Raw genomic sequence first — 17,516 nt, forward strand, 5'->3', positions numbered from 1 at the left:
ACCTGCAAGCTCCTCCTGAGCCTCAGCATCTCTGACTTGCAGCTGAGACCTGAAAGGCCTCAGCTCACACCAGTGAACTCACCCAGCCCTCACACTGGTGCATCATGGCTGGCCTGGGCTTGGCAGCAGCATGTTACAACCCCTGTGATCTGCTAATTACCACTCCAGGGATTGTTAATTACTCCTACATGGCATAAATGAGAGGTGAAGAGGAACAACTGGCAGTATGAGGATATGTTGTGTGGGACTGGAGGAAAGAGGTTTGGGACTGAGGTACTTTTATAAACAGTATTATTAATCATAATTAAAGGGTCATTGTGTTCTTGAAGGTGAAGGGTTGCAGTGTGCTCTCTTTGGCTGGGAGGAGATGGAAGGCTGGGGAGGCGGGTCCTACTCTTGACCTCGCTGTACTGTCTGATCCCTATATAGTGAGGAAGGGGGCCATGGCAGCAGGCATAGCCTTGCAGCTGTGAGGGCAGGGGGAAGACCTCACAATCCTTGTTCCCTTCCTTGGTGGTGATGTGGCTGTATGGGTATGTTGTGTCTTTTGCAGAAATTAACTGCTCATATTGGCTCAGTTCTTGTGTTGCTGCAAGCATTACCTTAGAGTGAATTACTTGAATCCTTTTTAAACTTGTTCTTTTTCTTTCTCCACCCTTATTCCTCCCCTCAATGAGTCTTCTTCCTGTGAAACAGGATGCAGATGCCTTTGTTTATTTCAGCCACCAACTGTTTCTTGTTGATCTCGTAATTTATCCAGCTGTTTGGACCCAGTCTGTGGGGTGTAAAGGGCTGCCCAAATCCCAGTGCTCCCATACAAAGGTTGTGCAAGCTGTGGTACAGCTAGGGCTGCTGTTTGCAGGCTATGCCCTAATGGAAACCCCATAGCCTTGCTTAGAAACTGATGAGGTGCTTCTCTTGAGGCTGGCAGTTACATTTGGTGGACAGCTGGGATCCTGAGGGAGTGATGGTGACATGGTTACTCATTTTTAATCAAAGAGAGCTCTTAAGGTTTTCTTTTTGTTGTAAGTTTTATTATTATTATTATTTTTTGGGGGGGTTCTTTTTTTTTTTTTTTTTTTTTTTTTTTTTTTTACCCTGTTAAACTGGCATTCTGCCGGAAAAAAATAAAATTAAAAAGAAAGCAACCTACATGTTTTTTTAATACAATCATGGTGAACCTTTTTTAGTTATATAAAGCATTATAATTGCTACTAGTAATTCCTATTGGCTTTGATTTGAATTCTGATCCATCTCCATTATTAATTTATACTTGTTCAAGGAAGGTGCTGATGCAGAGCTGTTGCTGCATGTGAGGGCTTAGACTTGGAAGGACAGTGCTCTCCCTCACTCTTGGTCTGGTGTGTAAGTAAAAGATGTGAGTTGTGAGCAGTAGACTAACAGCAGAAGCTATCAAACAACATCATTCACAGCAGGAAGCTCCTGCTGAGGAGCTCAAAGTGGTTGGCAGCTCTTTTGAATGTGTATCCCTTCATGGATCCCTTGGCAGCTGGCTGGCAGCTCCCCTGAATGCATATCACTTTGAATGTCTATCTTTTTCCCCTCCCCAGGTTTCTGCTTATGTCCACTGGTGCAGCAGCCACCCACGGTGGGGCATAGCAGAATGTGGCAGCAGCTGGCCCTGCTGGATAAGCAAGCAAAGGAGAATCATCAGTCATGAGACCTGAGGAGACTACTGAAAATGAGGGAAGGGTACTGCTCAGTAACCCCACTGACTGCAAGAAGACAAGTCAAAAGGAGGACTGGTCTGTTGTGATAGTGGAGAACAGCAAGAGAGGACCTGGAAATGAAGATGGGGGAATTAACTTGTGATCTTCAGTCCATCTGCCTGGGTTGCAACATCACCAATCCAGGCTCTTGAAACACCAGGTCCCCTCTTCCAAATGGAAAGTTTTTGTAATTGAAGGACATGCATCTTTGAAACTTTGTCCTACATTCAAGTTAATTGAATCAAAAGCCAGTTCTGCCATTACCTGAGCAGTTAATAAAATCTATTGCCTTATGATGGATTTTGTTTTCTGCAGGCTAGAATGGATCTGTCTTTGTTGTGATTTGTGAGATTGAGGGGAAAACACAAAACATAATCTGTGTTTCTGCTGTACTGGAAAAATTTCACTGTGCTCTCCTAGGGATTGGAAGTAACTAAAACTGCAGTGATCCTTTCTTCCTTTATTTGATTTATTGAAAATAAAGCATACCTCATTAACATTTTAATAAAGAGAATCTCTTTGCAGTGGTGCTCAGAGTTGTTCTTATTTCTCTCTGTGCAATTCCATGCTCTGAAAGGGAAAATACTATTGAGATCTGTAAGGCATGATTTGTTAGACTGAAACTAAGCACACAAATATACCAAAGCAAAATGCTCTGTAAAGGTGCTGTGTTTGAGAGAGGTGCTTGCCCAATATGTGTGATGCAAAATGGGGTTGGTTTGTGAAGAAATCATCCTTGTAAAGCCATTGGTTCTGGTCATCAGACTCTATCCAATGCTTTAGTGATGATGCTGCTGATCTATTTGGGAAGTTGGCTGGCTCTCAAGGCAGAGTCTCTCCTCAAAGGCTGTTTCACAGTGAAAATATGCTCAGTGCTGCTGAGTGCATGAATGAATAAGCCTCTGGTACCTTCTAGTCTGGCAAAATGCAGCACGAAACTCAACTTGCTCTGTCCTTTCTCCTGTCCCAGGTAAGAAATTTGTGTTTGTCCTTGCTTTCTTTCATCTTGCTGCTTTTGTGCATTTGGATTTTAACGTATTTGTAATTCAGGTCTGATTTCTGAGTAATTATACGCTGCTTGAATTACTGTTTAAAGATGCACGATCTCTGCTACAAGCCAGTTGCTAGGAATGTAGAATCTCATAGTTCCTTGATTCATAATTACAACAAATTTGCTCTGTGATATATAACATTTCTTTTTGTTTCCCTTCAGGAAAGGTGGTAGGGGAATCTTTAAAGTATCTCAGTTGCAGCTGCAGCAGCAATATTTTCTGTCATATCAAATGCTGCAACTTTGATTTGCTTCTCTCCTCTGTGGCTTTTGCTGGGTCGTAGGTTTATAGGCAGTTATAAGCAGCTCACATTATTTATTGCTTCTTTAAAAAAAAAGGAAAAGGGGTGAATATGGAGGAAAAATAAAACCAGACCTTGCAAAAGCTTCCCTTCCCCGTACTCTCCTGATGTATAATACTCTGTTAGTGACTTGCTATGTAGCCTTTCTCTTATTAAATGTAATAGATCCCCCTCTGCCAGAAAGCAGGGGAAAAAACACCCAGCTTTAAAAACACAGAGTTGCTAAAGCCCTGCTGCTGCTGCTGCTGTCTGTCTGAGCAGAAGGACTCGCTGGGCTTTGACTTCTCAATACCTTCTGGTTGCTCTTTTCCTCTTGCTGCTGTTACAGGGCTCACTTTTTGGAAGCTGTGGAGAGGTTTGAAAATCCTTTGTTGGTGTCCAGCTTTGTGTTAGGAGCTCTATAAACTCCTACATCTAGCAACAGCGGCACTGGCATCCTGTGCACTGAGAGAAAAGTTAATTCCTTTTTGACTTGTGATCGAGAGTGTTTGTTAACCCTTAGGGAATTGGTAGAGTATCAAACTAATGCTTGAGACACGGAGTCTGTGAGCTCCTGTTTGTGTAACTGCAATCTCCAGCAGGGATTTATTCTGTTTTTTAAAATAGGGTGATAAAGAGAGAAATGATGGGGGGGGTCACTGTTGGGAGAGCTTTATTGCGGAGAAGTAGGAAACTGTAGGGTGAACCGAACGTATACATGCTGTGGATTAAGCCTGGGATATTTGGGTCCTGGCTTAACCAGATAAGGAGTAGAAGCATGAATGTGGGTGGCTGAAGTTTATAGGACAACGGGAGACTCGGTGCCTGGGGATGGGTGTGAGCAAGCACATAGGCATTTGGGTGGGTGCTTCGGGGAGTGTAACAAATGAAAGCAGCTGCTTTGGGCCGTAGGTATGGTGTCTGAATGCACTGGGAAAGGGTGAGTTTTGAGGAGCCAGAGCAGCGTGTGCTGGTGTTATACAGTTACTTGCCTACCAGCTTGGGCTGGTAGCAGTTTCTTCTCCCTGCCAGTTCGTGCTGAGGCTCTGTGGGCTGGATATGAAGGCTGGGCAGCTTCCCCCTTCTGCTGAGCCTGGCTGGAGCCAGTGGGCAAACTGCCCCTAATGTGGCTCCCTGAAGGGCTGAGGATCCCGGGAAGGCTCCTGGGAAGCAGGAGTTGTCAAAGTGGGCTGAGATCCAGGCTGGGCTGGCAAAGATGGCTGTGGGGGGCACTGCCTGGAGAGCCAGGGAGAGTGTAAGGGTAACAGAGTGTAAGGGTAACTGACAGTGTAAGGGTAACCTGTAGGTATATTGGGCTAGTGTCCCCTCATCATGGACTTGAGACCTGCCGTATGGATTGTAGCTTGCTTGGCTTTCTCTGTGTTTCAGTCCCTTTTTTGTTCATGTTCCCTAGCACGCCTCTGAGTTAAACAGCTTGAGTTTTGGTTTTCTTTTTCTGTCCCTTGTAAGAAAAGCACTAAGTATATGATAGATGAGGACAGATTTCTAAGGCTTATTTAACTACATAAATGGCTTTTTTTTTTTTTTCTAACATTGGCATCTACATGAAAATCTGACAAGGTGCAGAACACCTGATTCCAAAAACAGCTGCCCACGTTATTGATAACTCTCAGCAAAAGTTTCTTCTCACTGAGCTGAGCTGAGTTCTAGTATAGTGCAAGGCTGAGCTCATGGTGCTTTAGCATTGTTTTGTATTCAAGTGCTCAAACTGCACATCACCTTCTTTATTAGCATATGTAGCTTTAGCTGGCAATGCCTCTACCTGGTGATATAACATATCTCAAAGTTTACTTTGTAGGTCATGTCTAAGAGCTAATGAATTAGGGAACAAATTAGACTATAATAAGGAAGTGCACATAATTCTGTCTTCAGGTATTGGTGGTTGAGTATTGTCAGGTTAAGTACGAAAAGAAAATGATTGCGCTAAGGAAAGAAAAGGGAATTACTGAAACGCTGTTTGGCTTTTCTCGTTGACACACCACACGAACAACTTTCATGTGACAGGAAAAGTAAACAGAAGAATGTGAGAAAATGCAGCCATCTGTCTGTGTAGTGGTTGTATCATATTTTGGGATTTTTTCCATAAGTTTTCTTTTCTCTCCCTCAGCAGTAGCAATGATGCCTCATACAATGCAATATGATGTTTAGTGGAATCAGCGAAGCTCGATTTTGATAAACTGACTTCTAAGCAATAGCTGTCTAATAATGCAGTACTTCCAGTGGAAGCAGGAGACAGGAATAACTTCATTTCAAAGTAATGATAGCAAAGTTTACAGCATAAAAAAGTTTGAGGAAATTATAATGTTCATGGGAACATGAACTGAAAAAAGCTTATTTTCTTATTAAAAGATAGTTTCTAAAATTATTAACTTTGTTGGTTTCTTTTCTTGTTCTGCATGTAATTCAATTGCATTTCTTAAACATTAAAGAAAATGCCATTTTAGGTGTTAAAATGATGAGGATGGGGAATCATTTTTTCATCTCAACAAAGCAGCCCATTAAGTATGTTGTAAAAATTGTGATTAACAGGTGGGTTGTGAAGGAATTTTTTCCTTTGCAAAGGTTTGCTTTATGCTATTACCAGCTGTTTGCCCCTTTTTTACCAAGAGGGAAACCAAACATTAGCCGGAGTAGCAAAAGAAGATGTTTTGTGTAATCCTTTAATTCAGGCTTACCTTTAAAACTACAAAGCATATCTGAAATATACAGCTTTATTGATCCCAAGATGACAATAAAAACTAAGTGTACTTTAGTAGCTTGTGAAGTTCACTATACAGAGTATTGTAAGCAGTAAATGCATATGGATTTTGAAGTCTATCTGATCAGTGTTTTGTCTTTTACTCAAAGGATATTTTCTAAGGCATATACCCAAATATTTCTTTAAGACAGAAGTCGTTCAGAGTCTTGCTTTGGTATGTTACGCAGTCCACGCAGACAGATGAATGAATGTAATATCTGCAAGTAAAGTTTACCAGATGAGAAATCTTTTTTTTTTGATAGCTTTAACTGTCATGTTCCACTGGATTGCAACTAAGTCAACTGGAGAAATTTATTGATTTTACAATCATTAAATCGTTACAATTGCCATTATAGTGAATAGAGAAACTTAGTGCTAAAACTCCCAAAATGTGTAGAACCTCACTGCTGTTCTTAAGCTTTTATTTTTCCAGATTTCTCCAGAAGAGGGCTCCATGCACACCTTGAAAGTCAGCACTCACGTATTAAAACCAAAAGAAATTCATCAGCTTCAAGAAAAAAGAGAAGTCTTGTTCATGCCAAGTCTGATATAATATTAAGGATTATGCTCAAATTCTGTCCAAGGATTTCCTTGTTGTATTGTGTTGCTGTAGGTCTCATTTTGTTTAAGACTGTTCATTATCTGAGAGTTCTAGAGGAAAAAGTCCTTATCTTTTGTGCTATATCTGAGTTGCAAATATGTTAGAGAAACTCAATTGCCAGTTATTACATATGATTACTTGTACTGATGAGCATTTTGCGAGCAAGCTATGCTCCTGAATGTTTCAGGCCATCAGTTTTGGTTATGTAGTCAAAAAGAGCTACTATTTGTCAGAGAGTGCACTGGAGGGAAGGTTGGCCCCTGGTGAGTTATTTTTAAGGTATTCTTGTATAGGACCTGGCAACACTCCCTACTGCTAAGCATAGGGTATTTATTGAAATAAATGCAGAAACTGGTCATGAAAATGCTCCTAGATCTACAGTATTACAATTAAACCCACTTTGTTGTGTACCACTTGAGATATTTAATTTCAGATGTGTCTCAGGCAATATACTGGGAGCTGTTTTCTGTTTCTGATGATAAAAAAATTGAAAAAGATTATTCTAGAACATGTAATAACTTTGTGCTTCGATCCATTGAGGGTTATCAACTCGATTTTTAGTGGCTTGTCAGCTAGGAAATGACTATTGTTAAAGAAATATCTTCACCCGAGGTATCTCATAAGCAACGTCTCGAGCTTAAGTCCAGACAGGTAATTTGAGTGGTACAGTGATAGAAAAAGCTTGAGCTGGGTGCCTCTGAGGAGGATGGCATTCAGAACAAAGAAATCCCTGGACCTTTGTACAATCTATGTGCCAGTTCTTCGTACTTTCTTCTTGTGCTTTGAACGTGCCTCTCAATCCAGTGGTGATTGGATCCAGTGGTCCAGGGTTGTCTTGTTCCTGATTGTATTTTTTGTCTCCAGGCAGGTCATTAGTTGATTCTTATCTTGACAGGTTGCATCTTCTGCTCATAGTCCTGGCTTCCTTATCTTCCAGTTTGCACTGGCCTTGGGGCCTCCCTTCAAAAACAAGCTGTTTGCCAAAGCAACAGTTCAACATAAGATTGGTCATTCACAGCTTTTGGCAGAAGGTTCCAGAAACTTTATTTACTCATGCTGAAAGAAGCTATTCAAACACACAGTTAAAATGTTTCAGCTAACAATTTCCAACAGTATTTCTGAAAGGTATCACAATAGACCAGTGCAACAGGAACTATTAGAATTATGTTGATGGCAACAGTGGTGCCTGTTCAAGAAGAACATAAAGTTCTGCATTTCATTTTCTTCCTGTTCTATTTTGTCAGATAAATAGGCTCTTCCCATTCTATTAATATGTAAGGACAAGCTAGATAACAGAGCTGTTAGTGTTATACTCTTCCTGCAACACTGCTGTAGTCACATCTCTAATCTTCAGCTGCTGGCTTGTACTGATGTGCTGTGTGTCAGAATTTTGGCCTCCGGTTTCGGAGTTCCTGTGCCAGCATAAGCCTTTTTTGGGGGGGGGACGAAGGAGACAGAGGATGACTGCCTCATATGGGACTTGAGGCAGAAATGTGAGGTTAGAGGGGTTTCAGCTGTTTCATTGAAATATCATTGCTCTGTCTTTGACACATGCGAGCACCAAATTAACATTTTTTTTTTGTGTATCACTAGTATTTTAACCAGAAAAAGTTCATCTGTAAAGGAAAAAAAGACAAATCTATGATGCTCGCTGGGGAGGAGAGACAGAATGAGAGAGATTTATCATCCATAGGAGACTAAGTGGGCTATAGATCTTCCCAGTTAACTCTGGACGATATTAGTGGGTTCTTGATCATGGACATATGGTTATGGCCATCACTGTGCCCTGCCCTAATCAGTAGATGGATGGGATCAGCCCAGATGGGAAACTGTGTTTTTCTATCACTTCATGTGTCCTGCAGCTAGCACAATGTTATTATATACAAATCAGTAGGATATTAAATGCCAAAAAGGAGTGAAAAATAAGACTTGCTTTATTAACCACAGTTTCATTAATTAAAGGGTTTGGAAATTTGCCCACTGCATTTTTTTTTTTAGTGTTGTGGACCACATTCTCTGTCAAATGGAAGAATCTATTTCTTTGAAATCCTCACTGTTTTGTATTAAAGGAACTAGCTCCACTGCTAACTTATCCAATATTCTACTGTTTTGCACCATTAATTTTCTTGGCTAAAGAAAAAACAAGGAATTTTTGGTGTGATAGGGCTGGTTAAAGCTGTTCTAAGAACAGACTAAAATAAATATGAGCTATTAAAAGTCGGAAGGGGTGGATCTTTTCAGCACACAGCAGTTATCAGTATCTCCAACCACTTGGAAAAGCTGATTAATGTGTTTAAATAACTTCTGATACTTATTAATATCCATATATGGATGTCTAATTTGGTATTCTTTTGGTCCTTGTTTTTAGATATAAGAACATCCACCTTCAAGCTTTTGAAGTGTCTCAAAATTAGGCAGCCATTTGCTCAAGCAAATACGTTTTTATTGCCTAAGGTTCCTCAGACTCCATTTGATAAAGGTTCTACTCTCCAAGTTATTTGAAAAAATCCCTAAAAATAGTTTTTTCTTTTTATTTCAGTCTAAATTCTTTAATCCTATTGTTGCGAACAATTGATATTTAAGTCCTTTTTGGTAATGTAGTGCATATATTTCTAAAAGCTAATATTTAATTCCCAAGGACTTTGCAGTCTGATATGTAACAAAGAACAAATAATTCTTGTGTGGATGAAGGCTAAGTTAATAGGAGTACAGACAGAAAGTGGGTTTTTAAAAGTTTGCAGATGGTTTTGGTGAATGAGGAATCACAGCAGATGGACCTTGTATTACTTGAGTGTAACAAGGACTCAAAATGCTGAAAACCGCAGGTTCTAGGCCATTAAGCTGTCATGTGTCACAGTATTGTTAAAATGACTGCCTGCAAAGAGGTACATACACATAAACTTGAATTTCATGTAAGAGATGCCTGTTTGCAAATATGTATTACTACTGAAGACTACAGCTGAATGTTACCCCGTCTTCCTCCCTTGAACTATGTTAACTGTGAGTGCTCCTTACTTGCTCTAGGGCAAAGTTAGCAAGCTTGGCTGGAAACACAGATAGGGCTGTGTTTCTGTATTGATTCTGTACATTAATGGCTATCTGCCACATGGACAGTAACACATCTGTGGCAGAGGTAGAAAGAGAATGAATACCTTCTCATATTGCTTCAAATCAATCCATAAAACAGCACATTTAGATTTGTTTGAATTATGATGGAGCAAAAAAGCATGTTACAACATATCACACTGATAATCGGCTCATCTATTTTATAGATACTTAAACTATCTCTTTTCATCGTCTTGGGATAACTTGAAATTGCAAGAAAGACCTCTGTGCAAACTGTTTTTAAATAAGAGCCTTCGAGTCAAAGACAGAGGATTTCTAACCCATAAGAGTAAAATAAAAGCTGGCAAGTGTCCACAGAGTCACTGTATAGAGGCAGACATTCTAAGCTGCTGTAAATTCATCTGGATCCACTAGGGAGCCATACCAGCATGTGTGAATTAGGAGTATGATCCATAGCTTGTACAGGCAGCATACAAGGATGGAGGATGGGAGGATCATGTAAAGTTGCCCCCTTTCCTAGCCTTTTCTAGTTTTCCTCATGTAAGATGGTCTTTGAAGTGTCTGTCATATTTTAACTTTGTACCAACTGCTGGTAACTGCTTGGGAATGGAAAAAACCCTGGGAACAGTGTTCCGAAGATCTTGTGTTTTCCCATAGTCAAACTTGCTGGCTTTGAGTTCCCCTACTGCCGAATAAGGTGTGTTTATACATTCCTCTAGAGACAACCCTCTGGTTTCCCTGAGGAACATGTTTTATCCAACAACAAACAGCTATATCAAAATGTGAAAGCTGAACATAGCATTGCACTATAGTTGACAAAGCAGGAAATCCAGAGCATCTGGTACCTTGCTCCCTAAATGAAAGGATATGGAATTATCCATTAGGTTGGATGGGCATTTCCTTCCCCATTAACCCATTGTCTCAGAGCCTTGTCAGAGGAAGCTGAGCAACTCCAACTATGATATGCAGCAGGAATGGTTATCTCAGCTGCAGGTTTAAGCTGTTCAGTACCATTAGATAACTAACCAAATTAGGAGGTGTTCATTTTGACCTTTTGCCACGATATTTGTTGGATTTACACAGATTAGTTATCAACGCAGAAGTGCGGCATTCTGTGCAGTGAGAATATTGATTATTGCAATCTGAGTTTAGTTCAGTTCTGCTCTTTAGATTAAAACTTTGGACACAATGTGTTACCAGGAAAAGAGATAAGAATGCTAGGAATAAATCATGAAACTTTTGTATCTTGTAGAAATTACTCCTGGTGTTGCACATCTCTCCACTTTAGTTTTCTGATTTGCAATAGCAAAACCCTGTTACTTGCTCTAATATGGGAGCAGGTCTCCAGTGGACATGGATTGATTGCACTGTCCTGCTTTGTGTTATCTAGGTGAAGGATGTTTAGTATCGATGTCATGCACATTTCTACTATGTGCATACTGGGAGGCTTACATGGCTTTTATTAGTATTATATCTGAGCACCCTGCAAATGGTAATGAATTTATCCTTGCTTCCCTAAAGTGACTGCTGAGTTACGACAGGAACATTACTCTGAAATGGGAGACAGCCTCCGACATCTGTCCATTTCAATGACTTTAGCTCTGTTATCTTTGTTGAGTAATGATGTAGGCTTCTGTCACTGGTGCTGCTGGTGTTGATTCAGTACTCACAGTTCATTGTGCTATACAAAAATTAATTCTGATTGGAGGGAGCCCAGAATAAATTTGGTCTTAAGCCAATCAGAAGCTTGTGTATGTAATACTATTTTAATAATATTGCTCAACTTTCGAGAATATAATTAGGTATAATTAGCCAGAGAACCATCTATATCTATACAGCCAGATTTTTGTGTACATAGGAAATCAAGGAGAAAAAAAAATTAGCGAATAACTGCAGAGAGTTCTTAAGCATAGAGAAAACAGAGTGTACTTGCCCATAACTGGTGTTTATGTGATAGCTGCCGGTAAAATGATCAGCTGAAGTAAAGGAGAAGGATGAGGCTGGCAGTGCTATATATACTCACAGCATTTGAGACTGAAACAGTGTGGGATAGAAGACAGGGGCAGATAATATACAACCAAGTATGCTTCCAGTTCTTGGGTTGGATATTTCTGCTGCAATGTGAAACATTTCTCCCACTGTCTGTTCACTGGTAAATGTTCCAGTCTTCTTTCCTTTCCTCAGAATGGAGGAAGCAGAGATACTGAACATCTGGGCTTCTCTGGTATGAAGTAAGCTGCTCTTCCACTCCTATGTCTAGCTTCTGGAAGTGTGATGTTGTCCTCCTAAAGTGTTATTGTTAGTGAGAAGCACCTAAATATTTGAAGTCCTTGGGGGAGGGTGGAGGGGGGGAGAAATCATGCTACATGGATGGACCATTTGTTAAAAGCTCCAAATAAGAGAATCTGTAGACTTGTATAGGTTATTGAAAGCTGATCTCTGACTTTGCGGAACAGCTACCTCTTCGTATATGGTTATGTCCTTCTGGAATGAGAATTCAATCTTACACTTGCTTCCCAAGAATACAGTTTTCAAAGTGTTTGCTTCTTCTTGTGTTCAAACACAGAACCTGTTTCTTGCTGTGCATGGGAGCTAAACGTTGATTGTTAAGTGGCTGAAGGAGTTTGGCTAAAATAGAAACTGACTTGATTGTCTACTGTAACTCATGTTGAACCCAAACAGAATCATTTCCCCAACTTGTTCTTGGCTTCTGATTTCTGTGTGCTCTGTGTTTGTGGGGTCTAGCTGGGATATGAAGGAAGAAAAAGCAATCATGCAGAGCATGAGTTGTTCTCCCTGCCTTACCTCCGGGCTGACTGGAAGCATCAGCATTCCTGTTATTTCCTTGTTCAAATTACTTTTTCTCTGTTCCACTTCATCTGCTCAAGAAGAGTCAGATAGTCTGAGTGCTTTTAGTTTTTCTATTCACTCTCTTCTGGAACTTCTAATGTTGGGGGAAAGAATGAATAGCTTTTACTACTGTAGTTGAATTTAAGCTTTGACAAGCCCTTTTGGAAAGTCCATCTCTGTTTCCGGTGCTTAGACATTTTCCTTTTGGTGACAGATGTGAAAATTATTTACCTGCAGCAAGAGAAACACCAGATGCACCTAAGGAGTCTCTTTTAGCATTTTCTGTAGGTCCTGATTATTTTCTCTGGGTAATCTGCAGATTCCCTAAAGTTAGTGCAGTGTTAAATTGTAACCGTTAGCTAATGTGGTTAGGCTGCTCTAAGTCTTGTACTATTAGTACTGGTAGACCAGTACTAACAGTGTACCAGATCCATATTTTGTGTGTTTCTTCCTATGTTCATATTACCCTACTCCTTTTTCCCACAGTCCTGTAAGGTAGTCTGTTTGCCTACACATGTGGGGAAGAGGACTTAATTTAGCTGCCCCATTAAGACCTTTATGTTGGTGATCTCTTAGAGCCAGAAGTGCTGGGATAGTTAGTAATAAGCATGCTGATATAGCTGCTGAATTTCTTCTCTCCTTCCTTGTCTGACTGAGGAATACAAGAAAGATAGTTAAACCTTAACACACAAAAAAAGGAAAACAAAACCAATGGAGAAAACCAAAATATTGTTAAGTGTCCTGCAACTTTTTGTGGCTGTTAAAGTTTGAAAATTATTAAATTATATTGAATAATTTATATCTATACTTATATATTAATAATTTATATTATTTATATTTATATTAGTTAACAGGTGTATACAGGAATGGAGCACAGCATCTAGTTTGATTCTGCTTGATTTCCACATCTTCATTTTCATTCAGACTTAACTGCTAGTTCAGGCTGACACCCGCATCCCGAACCCTTGCTCGTGTCTGGATCTGAAGCTGTTAGCATCAGGAAACAGCAGTACTTTGTTTTATACACATTTGTGTGTGTATAAACAAGGTGGTTAACAAAAGGCAGGAAACTTCATCTGTATCTGCTTCTAGCATTCATTAGCTCTCCCGTACACTTTATTTTGGCGGGACTTGTTTATTATCACTTGCTGTAAGCCTTAATGGACAATGTTTATCTCTGTCTGCTGCTTTGACGTTGTTGTGTTCATCATCATTAAATCCATGTTACTGAAACTTTGCAAAACTGGTTACTGCACAGATGAAATAAGACTCAGCGATATCTTCAACTAATTGAGTACTGAGGTTGCAGAGGGAATGGGAAAGGGCACAAGAGAGGGCAAACCGTGCATACGCCATGAGGCCAAACCAGCCTTCATTGCAGGAGACCATATTGCAGTTTGTTTTGAAACTTTCTGTGCCACTTTAACAATCTGAAATTATTTGCTGTGTATCAGAAAGGTTGTTTCCCACATGTCCTCTGTGTAACACAAGCATACTTTCAGACTGCATACTCATGAAAGTATGTCCCAGAGGAAATTAAAAGGCAGGAGAGGGCCAGAGAACCTGGGAGGAGAAGGACACCAGTTATGGCTTTCTAGTAATAAGCCAGGAAAATCTGTGCAATGTCTTTCTGAAATAAGTATTATGGGGCATCTGTTATGAGAGATAAATGCTCCAAAGTTTTGTCAGATATTACGCTATTTTCCCTTCCCCAGACACGTTTTCTAACATATAACTTCACAGACTTATCCTCTTTCTTTTTTTTTCTGACATCTCTTAGAGGCCAGCTGAAGAACAAAGATTAAAGGGAAGAGAATCTGACTTCAGGCACATTGGCAAACTGTTAGTTTTCTGCAGATTCTTCCATCTTAAAACGGAAACAACCCTCCCCTGACAACTGAGCATACACTTCACCTACAATGATTCTACTTCTGAAATTGTATATCTGGGGTGTTTGCGCGACTCACCATTCATCCGGCAATGCTTGACTTTAAGTACTGATAAAGAGAACTCAGCACAGTCCAAATACATTTGACCTTTCGAAACATTGGAAACAAAAATAAAACAAGTTACTTTGCAGTTTTTCCTTGCACATGTCTAATGGCTGAAAGCAAACTAGCATTCTTAATTCTCCTGTCGTAGCATAGAGGCTTCAAGGCCTGAGATCCACCGTTTTATATCTGCTGTTGCCAGGATAGTGTGTGTGAGTTGGCTTTGATTGCTCCAGTTCAGGAATGGGCCTGTAGTTCAGGTCTGCTGGATCCTCAGATCTTTTATTGTTTCATAAACTATATTTGTATGGTTGGAATGCTGGCCTTGGTTCACTTGCCTGGTGGACAGGAGTCTGTATTTCAAGTATCACTGCCACTGCCACTGCTACTTTAAATCAGTAATACCAACATAAATGTAAGGCTTGGGTAGCAGTGGAAAGTCTCTGCCTAAATCCTCAGCTAACCACATCTTTAGTTAATTTGGTTGCAGCCACCTTTTAATACCATGGCGAGCAACTTGAACAAGTGAGCAAATCCCCTTGTTTAGTTAGCACTGCAGTAGGCTTGTTACAGGGTTTATTCTTACCCTTAGTGAACCTCTTTGGGAAGGGCTGGTCTTTTAAATAGCAGCCTGTCTGAGTCAGGGACATGCCAGTCCTCTTACGCTGCCACTTCCGATTTTGGGACTGCTCCTGGGGAATATGTGTAGTTCTGAATATGGCTCCAAACATGATGGGAACTGAAGATCTCCTTCCTTTCCCTCATAAAACTGTTGTTGATTTGTGAGGCATTCCTTTGGTTTAAAAGCAGGGGAAGTACATGCAGTACATCTCTCCCAGCCTGCTAGCTAGATGTACATGGTGTGCAGAGACCTCTGCCAAGCACTGGGGATAGAAGAAGGTTTTGAATGATCAGGGTGTACTTTCCTCTTAAGCCTCTTTGAAGAAAGGGAAGCCTACATAGCACCTGATGTAGGGTTCTGGCATGGTATTGCTGCAAGTACTTTCGGTATTTCAAAAACTACTTTGCAGCTGGTGCACTGGAATTTGGCTATTGTTTGGGTCTAAATCTGCTTGACTCTAAACAATAGTCCCTCCTTCACATATTTGTACTACCCTGCTGCCTGTCATAGGTCGGTCAAACCTACTGCAGCAGAGAGGAACATTTTTCCTTTCTCATCCCACCTTCTTATTTCCTGGTTCACTGTATAGTTGCCTCCTGTGGCTGTGGTTACACGGATTTCATTAATAGCAGATCTTGAACAATCTGCTTAAATAATAATCAGTGTGTCTTTTAATTTGCCCTTCTTCCATATGTTTGCTGTGAATCAGTGAGCTACCTGATCAGCTAACTACCTTAGCATCTGTAAACAAATTTCTCTGGTTTTGTTCAGTGCTATGGGCAAGGCTTCTTTCTGAAGCAAGGTTCCTGGACTGGAAGGTGTCTACCCTGAATAGAGAGGAATGAAAGTAAGTGTGTAGTTTAATGGATAAAGAGCATCCTTCATGGATGGGATTCCTTGGTATTCTGTCTTGCTTAGTAGCCCTCTGTTGTAAAATAAGTAATTAGTCCCTGGAGAAGCAGCACTAATACGTTGAAAGTTCCATGTCTCCCAGACAAGGATTTAGCTGTTCTCTTCAAAAAAAAGCTGCTTTTTGCTTAGTCTCCTTCTGGCCAAGGTATTTTATTTGTGCAACAGCCTAGCTTTGGCTGGACAAAAGTAGGGCAGGGGGCTTTCTTAAGCAATGATTGTGGATCCTTGGGCTGAGGAGGCTTTTGAGCTTCACTGAGAATCTGAACAGTAAAGCAGTGCCTTTTCCCACCAGCCACATGTTTAAGGCTGACTTTTGGCATGAATACAAAGTTTGGTGTCAACCATCTTCCATTACCAAATATAGTGTAAATCTTACTGACAGGGTTTCCAGGCAGCTGTGCCTGGGGAGGATGTAGGCAGTGAATGTGTCTGAACAACAGAAGTAATTTCTGATCTCTGTGCTTAGCACTGAAGCACACACACCAACAGGATCAGGAGAAAAGGGTTCTTTCTTTCTCCATCTCTTGCCCTGTTTCCATGTGGACCCTCTCCCTTCAGTTGTGACATGCCTTACTGTGCTTGGCTAGTGCTCCTGTGGGCAGAGACCACCCTGGCACTAGGGAATGGCTGCTGGATAACTGCACTCAGAATGTTTAGAGCCTCACTTCTCTCTTAACAGCCTCATCCTTCTTGAGCATCTTGATTTCAAGTGTCTGTTGAAGCACTGTAAACAGATTTCCTTCGGTTGTGTGGCACTGCATGCTGTGTTGCAATACATTTTGTCTACTTTAAATCTGTTAGTGATTCATTAGCTTACAGTTCCAAAAACCAATTCCAAAGGGATCACTCATCTCCCTAGAGCAGTGAAGATATTTTCAAGTTGGCTACACAGTGTTATGGCAGTGTGTTTGAGACTTGCATCGAGTCTCAAATCATGTGGCAATGATACTGCCAAAGGCTGCCAATTCAATGGGGGATTGCACACAGATTCCATGGGTGGGAACTTGCAATATTATTAGGCACAGCTAATAATAGTTCCTCTTGACTTCTGAAATGTCAGAATGGACTCATGAGTAGCTGCACTTTGGAAAGTATTAACCTTTTTTTTTGCCATCAGGAGTAGTCCATAACTTGTTCGGTGCTGCCTTATGCAGTATATTAGAAATGAGGAGTCTTAATATATCTGTCTGTGAATTGACTAGTGTCAAGGTCTGAGTTGCAGCATCTGTCTGGATACTGACGACTGTCTTGTACCTGTACTATGACTAGTAAAATATACTTCTGCTATCCAGAGATTCCTAAGATCTATTGAGCATATGTTTGCCTCTTTTTACCTATCTGCAAAGGGCTTTGAAACCTAATAGTGAGAAACCTCAAGTGTACTACAAAAAAAACCACACACCCAAATAAACTGTATCATAAACAAGCAGCTCTGTTTTCTTTGAGAGGAGCCAGTTACTGTCTAAGATACCAGTCCCTGAGTTTGGTCTCCAGGGTTTTTGGAGTTTCTGGGTGTACCTGCCAGACCAGTAGCTCTAGAGCTGGGCCTTTGGGCAGGGAACAATAACTTCTTTGCTGAGAATGTCAAGTTTTCAATTGCTTTTTGAACCAAGTGAAACAAAAAGTAAAATATTTCTATATGCTCTGTGGAGCT

The 17,516-nt window shown here is 40.6% G+C and overlaps 1 protein-coding gene across 1 annotated transcript in view; it reads left to right on the plus strand.

Moving 5' to 3' along the window:
- The first annotated feature begins 2,625 nt into the window (after nt 1–2,625).
- The window catches only part of CDH13 (cadherin 13), a 510,139-nt gene continuing 495,248 nt past the window's right edge, over nt 2,626–17,516 (plus strand). Inside the window, exon 1 of the mRNA XM_031051836.2 lies at nt 2,626–2,700. Within this exon, the coding sequence (XP_030907696.1) occupies nt 2,656–2,700 (45 nt within the window). The 5' untranslated portion in view covers nt 2,626–2,655. The remainder of the gene's footprint in view (nt 2,701–17,516) is intronic.

Source organism: Melopsittacus undulatus, chromosome Z, assembly GCF_012275295.1.
Source record: "Melopsittacus undulatus isolate bMelUnd1 chromosome Z, bMelUnd1.mat.Z, whole genome shotgun sequence".
Taxonomy (NCBI): domain Eukaryota; kingdom Metazoa; phylum Chordata; class Aves; order Psittaciformes; family Psittaculidae; genus Melopsittacus; species Melopsittacus undulatus.